General features: G+C 41.9%; 1 protein-coding gene across 13 annotated transcripts in view; it reads right to left on the reverse strand.

Moving 5' to 3' along the window:
* Positions 1 to 15,051, reverse strand: part of fryl (furry homolog, like) — an 86,547-nt gene that overhangs the window by 2,755 nt on the left and 68,741 nt on the right. For 10 of the 13 annotated variants that reach the window (XM_049589103.1, XM_049589104.1, XM_049589096.1 and 7 more), the window contains 8 exons: positions 11,155 to 11,582; positions 8,042 to 8,249; positions 7,738 to 7,887; positions 7,401 to 7,499; positions 6,506 to 6,574; positions 3,992 to 4,009; positions 1,647 to 1,757; positions 907 to 1,100 (listed from right to left, as the gene is read on the reverse strand). In XM_049589103.1, coding sequence (XP_049445060.1) covers positions 907 to 1,100; positions 1,647 to 1,757; positions 3,992 to 4,009; positions 6,506 to 6,574; positions 7,401 to 7,499; positions 7,738 to 7,887; positions 8,042 to 8,249; positions 11,155 to 11,582 — 1,277 coding nt within the window. The remainder of the gene's footprint in view (positions 1 to 906; positions 1,101 to 1,646; positions 1,758 to 3,991; positions 4,010 to 6,505; positions 6,575 to 7,400; positions 7,500 to 7,737; positions 7,888 to 8,041; positions 8,250 to 11,154; positions 11,583 to 15,051) is intronic. The other 3 variants (XM_049589098.1, XM_049589094.1, XM_049589106.1) reach the window with 1 other exon arrangement.

Consider the following 15,051-nt stretch of genomic DNA (forward strand, 5'->3'; position numbering starts at 1 on the left):
TCAATAAACTGAATCAGACTTTGAAGTGTTGCGCCTGAAATGGTTTGTAGGTTTTTGTCTCGTGTAGCCAATGGTGTTAGTCATACTAACAGTAGTAGGTGACTGACAGCAGCTGATGATGGAGCTGCCAAGTGACATCATCAGGATGCAGCCAGCACAGCAGGCTGCTCGTGTTTTCAACTGTACAAGGCAGTGCAGCAGAAACCTAACATCGCAAAGCATTCCACTGCTGCAACTAATGATTTTTTCCACAATCAAGTAGTCTGACAGCAATAGACATTTAACTGTGTGAGCTATTAAAAATTAAAGGTTTGGGTGATACAACGATACAGATTTGGCTACACCGTTTCTAACGAGAGCTATTCAGGGCAGTTTTTGTGCAAATTTAGGGCATAACTCTCGTGTAATCTCATGAATGCAGCTGCCTTGCAAGGTAACTTGAATGGGGCAGACATGGAGGAGGAGAGTTAAGTTGTAAAGACAGAAACCTGCAACACTTATGTTCTCAGGAACCTTTAGTTTTGAGTCTTTTGTTTTTAACTCGTCAGGCAGTTGTTTTACTGCTTGTAAACACGTTCAATATAAAAAAATAATCACATGTGAAGGAGAACAGTGCGGTCATATTAAACCACTTCCTAACTGAATTTACAAAACAATGACTGTAACTCCGTTATCATACAAGATTTTGGCCATATTGCCCGCCCTTAAACTCAGATGCATTCAAACTGCAATGAGAGCAGGCACATATAAAAATTTCTGGTGCCATGACTTGATTACTTAACATGATTATTCCTACGTTATTACATTGTCTTTGATTAGATTTTTCTGGTCACTTCAATTTATCAATTTATGGACAAAAAGTTGTTGATCTGTGTCTGTGCTGTGGAATAATAATGTTCCTCTTACCTGAAGATTTTGACCTGTGTGAGCGCAGAGCTGAAGTCTCTGCCTCTCAGGGTTTCAATCAGTGACTGGATGGCCGTCTCCGTGTTTGTCTGGGCAGTGTCTGACATACACACATCCTCCTGACCATCATTTCCTGTTTCTGCCTCCTTCAGACAGCTCTCGAGGATAGTGAGTTCTTCAGACATGTTGGTCACCTTAGAAACAGAGACGACACAAAAACATGAATATTATGACACTGCATATCACAGCTCACGTGCAGAATGTACCTGGGAGGGCAGCAAATTAAACCTCTTGACTAAATACTGACTGGAATAGCCGACCCCATCACTCAATGTTAGAAATTACTTAATTTCATTAAGTGCTAATCTAATTAAAGCTCCAGTGAGATGCAGCTCATACAGGGATAAACACATTCATCAATGACTTACTGAACTGTTCTGTAGTTAAAGAGGAATCTGTCCTCCCTGTGTTTTACAAAATAAATGTTAATAATTCATGTACAGTATCACTGTAATAATAAAAATATTTTTAGATTTTTATGACAAACAACTGCGTAAAAGAGACAACAATCTGTGGAAAACAGTCCTCTTACAGGATGATATAACGTAATGCAATTTGTCTGTTCTTGCTTCTCTGACAGAGGAGATGGGAAACATGTAAACTGCCACTGCGTCACAGTGACTGTGTAAGGAAAACATAAACTCCAACTAAACGTAAAGTGCATTTCAGACATGCCTCACCTCTGCCTCTCTCTTGATGGTGTCCACCCTGCTGATGAGCTTACAGTAGGCCTGGAAGAGCAGCAGCAGCTGAAAGTGCAACTTATAGAGCCTGCGACACAACTCCAGCTCCTACAGAGACAGAAACACATACACAGTCACGTGTCGGCATAATGGTTGCGCTTGCTTTTAAATGACTCTGATGATCATATGATTAGACAGATGGGTATCCTGGGTTAGAGACGTGGGAGTAGATGAAAGGGTTAACTTGGCCTGGAGCAAAGTGCCATCCGGTTTGGGCCATGGAGCAAGAGGTGAGTCTACAACTAGTAGAATTAGTCATGAAATCTCAATTAGAAAACTATCCATCACCACCTCGTGTGATGCTCCTTACAGGCCACTGGGACCAGTATGGCTGACTGGATGAGTGACCCAAAGAAGTGGATAATTACTAGGGGTGGGGAAAAAAATCAATTCTTGGCTGCATCGCAATTCTTGGAAGATTATCTCTGTTTTTTTTTTTTTTTTTTTTAAAGATTATTTTTGGGGGGATTTTTGGCCTTCATTTGACAGGACAGTGGTAGCGTGAAACGAGTTAGGACAGGGGGGGTGACATGCAGCAAAGGGCCGCAGGCTGGAATCAAAACCACTGGACACAGCCTTTCTTCATGGGGTGCCTGCTGTACCAGATAAGCTACTCAGCACCCCTCCATCTCTTGATGCAGAAAAGTCAGTAATCAGAAATCTAAAACCCAGTTTTCAACGTTATGATCGTTTGTAAGAATTTTTGTAAAACTGTGCAAACGTTTCTTACGGCTGAACCAACTACATGCTGACATAAACCTGTTCATCATGTTTATGTTCCAAGTTAGGCTACTTCTTGATATTTGGTGACGATGGCTGAGCGTGAGCTACAGATAAATACAATCCAACCAGCACCACCACGCCTGCAGTGATTGGCAGACCGATTCTGGCCTGATCTTTTACGCATTACCAGTCATTAAGCATATGTTTACATTAATGAATACAAAATGTTCATTTTAATGCGCTGATTCTGCGTTCCAGTTATACGTCATTTTGAGGGGCAAGTGCTAGACGTCCCAGTAACCCTGCAGCCTTGTGCTGCGTTCATGTGGTGTCGTAATACTCCAAAAATTAGCTCCTAATCATATTTCATGGCTCACCTGATCCGTTTCATTTGCTCTTTGTGATCAACGTGTTGTTTAAACGCTCTGAACAATAAAATTAAACATATTTTTTGTAGTGTCCACGTTGTTTCCTCATTATAATTTAAAGTGCACAAACACATTAAGGTCAGAAGAACGACCACTGGCCTACGCTGGCAGAGATCTGGATTCCAGTCTCATTTAATTGCTTCTCGGTCACTCACCCTAGCAGGCAGCGTGAGCAGGACCCAACAATAACAAGTAGTGGGATAAGTCGGGGATTTACAAGCCCCTGCATGTTTGACAGGCTGACCTGATTGATACATACCAAGCACTAGAAAGAGTTGTTCAAGAAGATAAGTTCGTTCATTTTTGCCCATCACTACTGGCTTAAAAGATAGAGTGTGGAAGTATTTTTGCTTCTATGAAGTTGAAGGGGAAAGGATCCTGTTCAAGAGCTACACTGGATTAATATAGAAACCGGAAGTAAATTCATCTGTTTATTTTAGAAATACGCTGTGTTTTAAAAGTAGCAAGTGGTCGCACAGTGAGAAAAAAATAATATAAAGAAAAATTTGGATGCATTAAGACACGTCGATAATTGTTTCATAATCGCATCGTAGCCCTCTGAATCGTAATCAAATCATGAGACGACGAGTATCCCACCCCTAGCAATTACTGAAATTTTAGACCTTAATCCAAGAAAACATGGAGGGAGAAAAAAATGGTAATTTGAACAGATATGATAATGGAACAATACACATGCAAAATGAAAGTAATCCAATCCTGACATATGATCTCTCCAGTCATCCTCCACTGATAACAGAGGCACCCCCTCTGAAATCATCAGTGACTCTACACTGGATACAAGTTTAAACATCTCCATCTATCTGCAGACAGAATCAGTGTGCAGTACAAGCAGTTTGATTATTGATTATCCAGGCTGGATGTAGCAACATCACAAAAAGCATATGCTGCCATTCAGGAGAACAGTAATTTATGATTGGGTGGATGAGAGCGTTGAGCTGGGTTACATGACTGATCAAGGCACAGACAGAGATACAGAGGTGGGTGGGGGTGGTGGCAGAGCACAGTCTGTGGTTGCCAACAGCGCAGGTATGTACAGAGAGAGATGAGATGGTCAGTTGTTTTGTCCGGATGTAATGATTATTAAGATTCTGTAATATGAGAACCACTTACTGCTAGATTTTCCATTTGCTAAGCAAGAAGCAGGTCACACGAAAACAACAACAAACAAAACAGAAGGAGAGAAAGACCAAGAATTAGTGAGCTTTAACATGGCAGCTGAGACACAGTGACCTGACGGGCAAAGAGCAGTGGTTTATCATCTTCCCCTCACACAGGTCGGTGAGGGCTCAGAGCCGAAACACATGAGCTCACTTCAGAACAGCGTGTACGATGAGGGAGAGAAAAGATATGGTGGAGGCTACAGGAGGAGGAAGGAGAGTGGAGTACAGTAAAAATACTTCTGAATATGTTGCCATTTTTATCCTATGACAGCATGTCTGTGGCTGGAAAACACAGAGGGAAGCTCAAGCTGAGGCTACATCCACACAAATATGACCTTATGAAAACAATCTCCATACACACAGGCATTTAGCACTGAATCTCCGTCCATACCAACATGCCGAAAAACAGATATCACATGACCATTCACGTGTACTGGTTATGCGTGTGCCAGTGTAAACAGGAAGCAGATTGTCTTCTCTGAGGTTGGTTGCTTAGTTACAGAAAATAACACAGAGAACAACAGCAATGATGAAAAGCAAGACCAGAGATTTCTCTGCTTGGGCCAACAACGAGGTGGAACTGCTACTGAAGGTAACATGAGTTTATTGTGGTCAAGATGGTAGAAAACAGATTTGGAGTCACTGCAAGGCAAATACGCCAAGATATTAAACAGTGGGAGCATTATTCATTACCTGAGGAAAATCATCGCAATAAGAAAGTATGAAATTACAAAAGGTATGTAGACCTATCATTAACGTTTTGGCTTGATATGTTAGACCCAATCAGGAAGTGCATCATCTTTTTCAAAAGTCTCAGTTTCTGCCCGTTTCCACCCCGAAGTTTCAAATTGAAACGAGATCGGCAGTAAAACACTCTACGGTTTAAGGGGTTCCAAAATGCCAAAGTAGTGTGGGTGCGAGGTGTAAAAGTAGCAGAAGTTATGCATAACAAAAACATATTAGTGTGGATGTAGCCTGAGTCAAAATGTCACCAACTCCAGGATGTGGAGTGAGAGCATGCAACATCTCCATGCAGCTGAGGACAACGGAGTTAAACGTGGAAAACCTGTCTGTCATGAGAGTCTCATCTCTCTTCATTCTGACGTAATTATCACCTAAAATATATAAAGTATATACATACTATACTAATTAAAAAGGTGCGACTGCCAAACAGGTATTTGTCACAAATGTCAGGTGAACATTAAGTAGGGCTGTGTATTGGCAAGAATCTGGCAAGATGATATATCACGAATTTTAAAGAGTCTAATTTCAGGAGGTAGCATTGTGCCCTTTATGACTTGCCTGTTTCAGGGGCTGTGTTCTTTGTGTTTAAGCTAGCGATATGTTGTTATGTTGGAGTGGAAGAGTCAAATAACTGAAGACAGATTAAAATATTGCTACCTAGCCGTAGAGGGTTTACACACAACACAAAAAGAACCACTGCCACGAGTCTTTTCATGTAAGCTATCAATTAAAAATCAAAAGTCTTTTTAAGAATCAATACAGAATCAGAAAACACAATATTGTGCATAATGTCAACATGTTTTTTTAAATGTATTGTTAATATTTCTTTTTACCAAAAAAGAAGAACTTTGGGAAAATATCAGCAATGCTCTTTTTTCTCTCGGTGGCTGGACGGGTGTGTTGGTGTCTGGCAGGCTGAGCCCCAGCAGAGGAATGAAAAACGAAGTAAACAAACTTTCCCTGCAGCCTAAATGTCATAGACAGACAGGTTATTGTTAATGGTATTGAAGAATAAGAACCATACCAGCATGTAACCGGACAGAAATGACACGCAGGTATATTAACATGCTGTTTAATGTGTTGCAGTTGAGCAGCTGGTAAGCTACCTGGCCTGCAAACTGACATTAACAGTACACGTCTCCCTGGGGAGTGTTTGTTTGGTGACTTATTCAACAAGCTAAGGTGCAGGACAAGACGTGTGTTCACGTTTGTAAGTTAGAGAAGAGGAAGAGTTAAGCAGGAGAGCTAATGTGGTTGTTGTTCAGAGTCTGTGGCTCTTGTGTTGTGTAGCTGCTGTCTGGCTCTGTGTGACCATCTGCTCTGCCTGTGATGTAATGCTGACGTTACTGCTTTAGTTTCAAATGAAAACATTTGATCACATGTAAACAAAATTCATCCACGTCATGCACGTAGACGTATAAGTGATGGTATTCTGATGAAAACATGCAAAACTTTTTTAAAACTAAAAAATATATATATATTTTTTCGAAGGAGGACACAGGACAAGTGATTCACACAGCAGATATTTGTGTATTTGCAAACAAAAATCATGCAATTTAACGTCAGCTGGAACTTAAGTCTTCATGCAAAGACCTAAAAGGTGACAAATTTCATCCATTGATCATTCAGCCGCAGCCTTTAACGATTTACCAGATTCCTAAAAGTCATATACACAAGTTACAAATAACATTCCCCTCAAACATTAAGTGTTCATTCCTACCTGTGCATGAGTATTGGGTCGTTGGCTGCTGTCTTTGTCCCCAAATGTCTTCCTGCAGTTCTCCAGCCACTACAGGGTTGGGAGGACAGGAGTGGGTGAGAAAGAAAAAAAGACATGAGGATTAGGGGAGGGAGAGGAAGATTGGTAACAGAGGCAAAACAAGAGCTTTTTTTCCCCTCCTTTGGACGTCTGCATCTACATCTGTGTACATATATAATAAAGGTTGGTCATGGAGGAGATCTAATAAGAGTGTTGTACTTAGCGAATTAAAGAAGGCCTGTTCTAGAGCACGGGGTAGTATCTAGCCCTCCAGGGACCATTGCCGTCTCATTCAATTAGCGCCCCGGCATCCCAGAACCCTCTGCAATCTCATCTCTTCTCTTCATTCCCCTCCCCCCATGTTCCTCCTCCCACCCCTCACAGCTTCTTCTTCCTGGCCTTCTATAACTGATTTAGGAGTGCTGAGGGTTATTTTTATCCCTTCAGCAGGGGATGTCACTAGTGATGCAGACACTAACGGCAGCTAAATCTACTCATACCCAACACTGATTCAATGTCTGCACTGCTGATGAGACAGATTGGGGCATATCTTGTACAGCATCAGCTATTTGTCTCCATGTCCTCTTAGCATTTCCACGGTGCGATGGCACAGGGATAAAGGGCAATTTAGACACACTTCCTAAGCCAATCTCTCTTTAGATGAGAGGACACTGACAGACAGTTCCTTAGAGCCCCCCCCACCCCGACACACACACACATATCCTGACACAGCAACTTAAACTGCAGCTGTGGCAGTCTTCAGAATCACGGAGGATGTGTGTGTCCTGAGGGGAAAAAGGTTAAAACAGAATAAGAAAGTAGATATGGTCAGTGTGGGAGATATGTGGTGACTTACAAGCTCTGCTGCTTCTCTCTTGGCATTGTAGGTGTCCAGGTGTTCCTGCAACTCCAGCACACTAAACTTCAGAGTCTCCAACAGTCCACAAGAGACCAGCTACAACAGCAAGACAGGACCCCACATACATTAACCCACAACAACATCCAATACATACACAGTACATGACAGAGAAATATCTACAGCAGGACACACATACACATTAAGGAATATGTATAACATGCAGTGCTATTTTTCCTCAAAATAACAGAAAAACAATAGTGCAACTACATTATTCTATTTTAGCTCAATCAGTTTTATCATAATTATTGCAGACAACCATGCAAAACAGCCTCACCGTCTCTGCATCCAGCAGCACAGTGGGACACTGTGAGCGAGACGTCATGACTTCCAGGGAGCTGAGGAACTGATTCCCCATTCGCTGGAGCCTTTCCCCAAGGAAGCGAACAGATGAATGCGTAATGGAGCCAAATTTCCTCTGAATGCTCTGTATTAAACAAGGACATGGAATAAAAGAGGAAGAAAAAAATCTTGCTGAGAACGCTCACATGTAAACAAGACTGTAAACCCCTCAGATAAGTTTAGCCCTGCAGTTCAAAACCGCAAACATATTCAAGAAAAGGCATTTATTAGGCATTTACCTGAAAGAGTCGGGAGAACACGTGGAACGTGTAAACAGCAGAGGAACCATCTGTATCTGACAACATCTGGTTGACATGGCAACGCCAAGCATCTTCCTCATTGTCATAGGCAACAGGCTGGAATGCTGCCAGGATGGCAGAGAGAAAGGGCGAAGGGGGCGGAGAGGCCTGAATCTCTGGGAAGCAGTCTGCGTCACCTTCATCTTGACTGAAACACACACGGGGGCCAATAAGCTACAGTCCGACATGTTCTACACTCCCCTCAGTCTTTACTGAAGGACAAAATGTAAACACGCACACATGCTCATCCTCACTCGCTGCAAGTAAACAACCTGACATCGCTGTATGTCTGCCTCCCTCACTGCAGATTGTGCTGCAGTATATTGAGAGCTCTAATCTACTGCAGTGCTCTAGCACAATAACAACATATGAGCTATTAGCATTTTAGCATCATGCAAACATCTCTGTCTCCCACACACACACACACACACACACACACACACAAACAGATACTCACAGGCCTGTAGGACCAAACAGCCTGAAGAAGCAGACAGAATATAAGTATCTAAAGCCTGCGCTGCCAAGCGCTGTAGCGGACACAGCCTCTGTCCTCATCCTCACCCCAACTATCGCTCGTCTTTTCTCTTTCCCTTACTCTCTCCCCTTGTCTGCAGCTCGACTGTGCTGCAACTGCTAACAGCACTAGCGCACTGCACTCCCATCCCACACAGGACTGCAGAGAGCTCTATACAAGCTAGGCATCGACACACACTGACACATACACACACTTCTGCAAAACAGAGCCAGCTCCCAACCTCACAGGGGCAAAACGTTGCTGAGTTGTTTTTGTCTTGCTCTCTCCCACTCACATAAATCCTCATACATAGAAAAAACACTAAACTGCTTAGTCTCCTGCTGTTTTCAGACAATCACTCAGAGTGCACCCCACTAACACGCTTGCCTATCAATCATGCATGGCTTAGCTAAGTGAAAGACCTTGAGTACAGTGATGGATGCTAGTAAGAGGCTAAGTGAGTGACTGTCTGTGTCTGCATGTTTGTTCAGTGTAGTTTAAAACCCTAAATTTATAACTGTCCTCCAGCCAGAATTGGCCCACCTTGAAGAGGGAACATTTTGTGGATGGGAGCCAGCCTACCCTGGCCCACCTTCATAGTTTCAGCCCACACTGGAGCCACGCCAGTGAAGAAATTACTCATCAGACCATCTCGACAGCTCCACATACGGTAATCTATATACCTTCATAAGCAGTCATACCCAAACTATTTTTTTTTTACCAACTGATACGACTTACCACAATAAAAACATTGAAACTGACTGTGAAAAAGCCATTTTAACTGCACTGCATCGTAGTGTTGACGTTGATTTTTCAAATGGGCAGTTCCAATCAGGGATTCACCCAGAACTGGATGGCAGAGGTGGTAAAACTCAGAAGGTTTTCCTTTTTTTTCAACATTGCAATGTGCTGGCTGCTCTGATTTAAAACTACAAAGCAAAAATACAATGTGATCAATCACTCAATCAATCACTCGCTGAGTTGAATCGACACATCTTGATGTATCTCGTCTTGTCACCACGGCAACAGATGAAACGCCTCACTCATCAAATGTGTGGCCTTTGACGTGTGCTGCAGCACTACGGCTTGTTTTCCCTGATGCTTCATAAGCCTGATATTATGTTTCATAAAAAATGTAATAAATTCTTCTGATGTCAGTGCAGGCGCTCTGTATTTCAGGCGAGGCTCTGATAAGACTTCTCATTTCAGCATTCTCTTTTACATCACTGCACACGGTTTTCCAGTCCCTCTGGTATATTATGAGATCTTTGCTATTTTAGCCTCATCTGAACTGTTGTCCAAAGTAAATCTTTTAAAACTAACATTAATGGTGATGCATGTTTTTCGCTTTAGTTTATCTACTGGATCAAAGCATATGGATGTAAAACTGTTCCCTCTATCGCTGACAGTACCAAATAATAAATGTAACTTTGGTATTTTTCAGTCTGGACTCCATTTTCCCGTGTTTTTGTGTCTTTTTGTGTCGGGACAACAATTTTTGAGATTGGTCCAGTACTGAGCAGAAAGGCTGCAGCTGGCAAGATCGAAACAGGCTGCAGTGCTCGAGGCATGTTTGCACTGTCAGTTAGAAGTGCTCGTTTTTGCCACTGACAGGCTCAGATTATTATTACTTACTTATTATAAGTGTCTGACAACATTATGGAGAGGATCCTTACAGAGACAGACCTTTTTGTTAGAGAGCAAGATTTTTTTTGTTTAACCAGAGACACATCAAAAATCGCTTTTGCCAAATACACCAGACTCCATTTAAATAAAAAGTAACTCTGAGATTAATTTCAATTAATTACAACACATACAGATCCAGCATATTTTGACATCAAACTAGGTTAATTAAGGGTTTTATTTAAACTAAACCTGAGTTGGTGATTGTTGGAACAGTCAAGTGACAAACCAAGACAGTTTTTGTGAGTTTTATTTTTAGTTTCTGTCAATTCTGAAGGAAGTGTGTTTTACAATGATGAATTTACTGCTACTTAAATGGAGTCAGGTTGATATGGCAGTGGTGATTTTTGGGCTGTATCTGCTTGAACTGAAAGGATCCTACAAAACGTCTGTCTCTGTAGGGATCCTCTTCATAGTGACATCAGACACAAAAATAATCTGAGCCTGTCAGTGGCAAAAACAAGCACTTACAGTGGACATAAATTGTAGGTGTGAACATGCCTCGGGTGGTGACACAGCAGCCTGTTTCGCCACTGCCATTTGCAGCAGTCTTCCTCAATAGTGGGCCAATTTCAAAAACTGTTGTTCCCATTAGTCACTTAGACACAAAAACATGGTAAAATAGAGTCCAGGCTGAAAAAGACCTAACTTGCTTTTCAACAATTCACATATAAACTCAGGTTATCTGTCTTTGGTGGGTCCCAGCAGTCTAAATACATGTTAAAAAGGCCAAAGACCAGTATTAATTTGTCATCAGATTACAGATATAAAATGATATTATATAGATCATGACACAGCATGCATTATTTCGAATTCTCTGTAAAACTCTGATCTTTATCCAAAACAATCCACTCACCTGGACATGCCAGAGAAGTCCGCCTCCTCCTCCTCACAGCGCTCATCCAGCTCCTTCAGGGCCTGCGTCACATCTTCCTCCCACCCTGAGCCGCAGGTGCTGTCTGGGTCTGGGTCTGGATCTGGCTTCGTCTCCGGTGGCATGGGCAGGGGCAGAGCTAGAGGCAGGACTGTTTGGGAATCGTCCTCACAGATGGACCCCGGTGGAGTGTCTATGGCCGGCGGGGGAGGGGGGGCTGGATCCAGGTCTTCCTGAGGGTCCTGGGTCTCCTGCGGTTCCTGAGGTTCCTGAGCATCCTGATGGTCCTGCGAGTCTTGGAGGTCACACAGCTCGGATGGGTCAGAGGGCAGAGGGGGGGCACTGCAAAACCCCGTGTCTTCACTCACACTGCTGCTCAGCTCGTCCGCTGCCGTCATGCTAACAGCATCCTGTAGGACAAGCCAGAGGGGGGCGCTCAGCAGGTGCAGTTTGGCAGATGATACCACATAAAAACATATTCTTCATTTACACTATCTTTCTAACAGTTAAATTGCCTGGTTATTCTGAGAATGGCGGCTCTTCATATCAATCTGAGAACAGATTCACGGCTGAGCCTCTATTATGGGTTAAATTAAGACTTCTATAGCCCATACTTAAGATCACATATTAGCTTCAATTACACAAGAGGGACTTTCGAGTCAGCGCTTTTTACAAGGTTCACTTCCTTAGAGATGGCTCTTTATGTCACTCCATACGCTAACATCTCTCGTGAGAAATTAAAGAAAAAGAAAAGAATCAATAAACAGAAGCCAATATCAATCTATCACTGAAATGCCATTAAAAACGTGACCTCAATGCTAATAAAACAGTAGCATCCTGGTAAAACGACAGGGAGTGAGAGCTGACAGGACAGCAGATAAATCTGATGTAATGTATACGCTCTGACGCATGTTACATCAGTCTGGACAGATTTATGACCTGTGCTGCATAACTACACATAAATGATGGACCGTAGCAGCATAACAAATTCACCAAACAGCGGTAATCAACAATGGGCACACTAAGTGAGGGAACACAATTTCTTTTTGATTACATTAGCACAAAAACCAGTTACAGTGTCTGACTCAGACACAGGAAACTCCAGATAAATTCCATATATAAAGTAGCCCTGTTAATGTGAAGCACGTACATGGAGGAGGGATGTTAGAAAATGGCACAGAGAAGGGGTTTTAATTAAGAGCACTTGTTTTTTTTTTTTACAGTCTTGTGTTTTTTTTTTATTTAAAGGTCTAATGCATTAGGAAAACTGAACGTGGCAGACAGCCAGTACATCACAGAGGCAGCTGCCATATTACAGAAAGCTTTTAGAAGTGGTCGTGGCCATCCTGGAGGGAATGAGTAAGAGTATTGATGGTTTTATCTAGGGCTCATTACACTAAGAGCTGGGGCTGTGATAGGGGAGATGTCCTTGGGATGACATTGAGACCGTGGGCTAGATTGAGTTCTTGGAAAGTTAGGTAGGAATTTACATTAAATATGTATGAGGCAAGACTATTCTTATATTCCTGTATTTGAAGGGATAGTTCTATTTTTTTTTTTTTTTTTTTTTTTGAAGTGGGGTCATATGAGGTACTTACCCCACAGTCTGATTATTCCCTACACTAGATGGCAGTCTGCACATCCCCAGTTTGGAGAAGCAGGCAGAAGAACTGCCAAGAGAGCTAAGCAGTGCACTGCTTTGGATGGGGGCAACAACGAGCTTAAGTGTATGCTATATTAGGATATTTCTAACAGCTTCACCTTGCCGCAGACAGCTCTTTCTGACAGGAAACTGAAGCATTACATCCATCTATGCTCTCTTCAAAGCCACCAGACTTCTTAGACAAAACTCTGCATTGAGGAACATGTGAGTGGCAGGTCTATGCTGCCTTGACTGTTCAATTTATTGGAGTTACTGTGTGTTTTAAATGGTTAGTTCCGATTCACCAAACTCACAACATAACGCGAACAAACTAAACAATCGAGGCAGCGGTAGACCAGCAGCTCCAATATTCTGCAAGGTAAAATTACTGTTTTTGTCAAAGGAGTCTGGTGGCTTTGAAGAGAGCATAGATTACGGATTTAGTTCCCCGTCAGAGAATAAAAAAATATAACATACACTTAAACTGAGTGGTACTCCTGCCTGCTTCTCCAAACCAAAGACTGTATAATAAAGATAAAAGACATGACAGCTCCCAAAAAGTGAAGCCAAAACATTTTGATCGCCCCCTGTATAGGACACAAATCCTGACCCCTTCATGTTGGATGTGACATAGGACAAACTAAAAATTCAAAGTACACAGCAAATAAACATTTCCGCAAGATGGTTTCTGTTATTTTAGGTAGTTCTTATCACGCTGACATATGTTCAAGTGTTCATTTATCTGATGAGTTTGGTTTTAATGGGTTATTTGATGCTCGTGATCAATGGCGCTGCTTGCAGTTTATCGGATGTGTGTATGAGCTGGAACTCCGTACCAGAGAGATTGCTCTGGCTCATAATATTGTCACCAGCAGAAAACCATTGCTATTGCTAACATTGAAGTCCTATTGCTACAGTTTAAGTCCTATTTCTGCAAATCCCTAACTTGGCGTCTTCTCTGGAGCCTCTGTGCTCCACTGTCACGCAGGTTAACTCGTATCTCAGCTACGCCTGGATCATGTGTCGTGGTTGTGCTGCTGCAGTGGTCCTGCCTGATGCCTCCTACTGCTGCTGTCATTAGTCATACTACTGCTGTTAATATACACATATGATTGTAATTGTCACATACATATACTGTCATATATTAATATATACTTACAACATATGATACCACAATTACTGTTATTATTATTATGATATTATTACTAAAATTAAAGTTATTGTAGCTATTATTATATTACTGTCTGTCCTGCTCTGTCTCTCTCTGTCTCAATTTCTTTCTCTCTCTCTCTCTGTCTCTCTTTATGTATCATTGTGTCATATGGATTACTGCAAATTTATCATGTTGATCTGTTCTATACGACATCTACTGCATGTCTGTTCGTCCTGGAAGAGGGATCCCTCCTCAGTTGCTCTTCCTGAGGCTTCTAACATTTTTTTCCCCCATGAAAGGTTTTTTTTGGGGGAGTTTTTCCTTATTCACTGTGAGGGTCCAAAAGACAGAGGGATGTTGTATGCTGTAAAGCCTCTGAGGCAAATTGTGATTTGTGATATTGGGCTTTATGAATAAAATTGAATCGAACTGAACTGAAAACCGCAGCAGCCAGTTTCAGGATATTTTGGCTTCATTTTTTACAGTGGGAGAAAGTGTTGTCCATCTTTATATACAGTGTCTGCTCCAAACTGGGGGTGGACTGACCACCATCTATTGTTGGGAATACACTGACTATGGATAAGTACCTCATACAACACCACTTACAACAATCAGACCTATCCCTTTAAAAGGTAAAAAAAAATATTCTTCAAGTAAAGATTAATTTAAATTTAAAATCTGAAATCCCCTGCTGTGTACAAAGGCAAATAAGGATCACATAATATACTCACCATTGTTAGTATAAGTGATAAATGTCAGTAGCAGCAGATAGCAAAGCTGTTCATCACAAGACAGGCTACGGCATGTTAATATGGTAGCAAAATTAAGAGGTTTAATTGGCTAGAGAACCACTGGTTTTCAGTTGACTGCATTATTTCTAAAGTGAACACACCACTTGTAATGGACTTATACTCACACATGCTTCTGCCGAAGATAAAGGAGCTGGTGTCCATTTCACAAGTTTTTAATGGAGGATTTAGTCGGAATGGTCAGTTGCTGTGTTATTGGAGCTGAGCAGTGACAGCTAACCTGAGGTGAGCGTTTAGTTTCATCTCCCCAAATCACACAGGCAAGCGAGCCCCGC

Source organism: Epinephelus fuscoguttatus, linkage group LG10 (assembly GCF_011397635.1).
Source record: "Epinephelus fuscoguttatus linkage group LG10, E.fuscoguttatus.final_Chr_v1".
Taxonomy (NCBI): Eukaryota; Metazoa; Chordata; class Actinopteri; order Perciformes; family Serranidae; genus Epinephelus; species Epinephelus fuscoguttatus.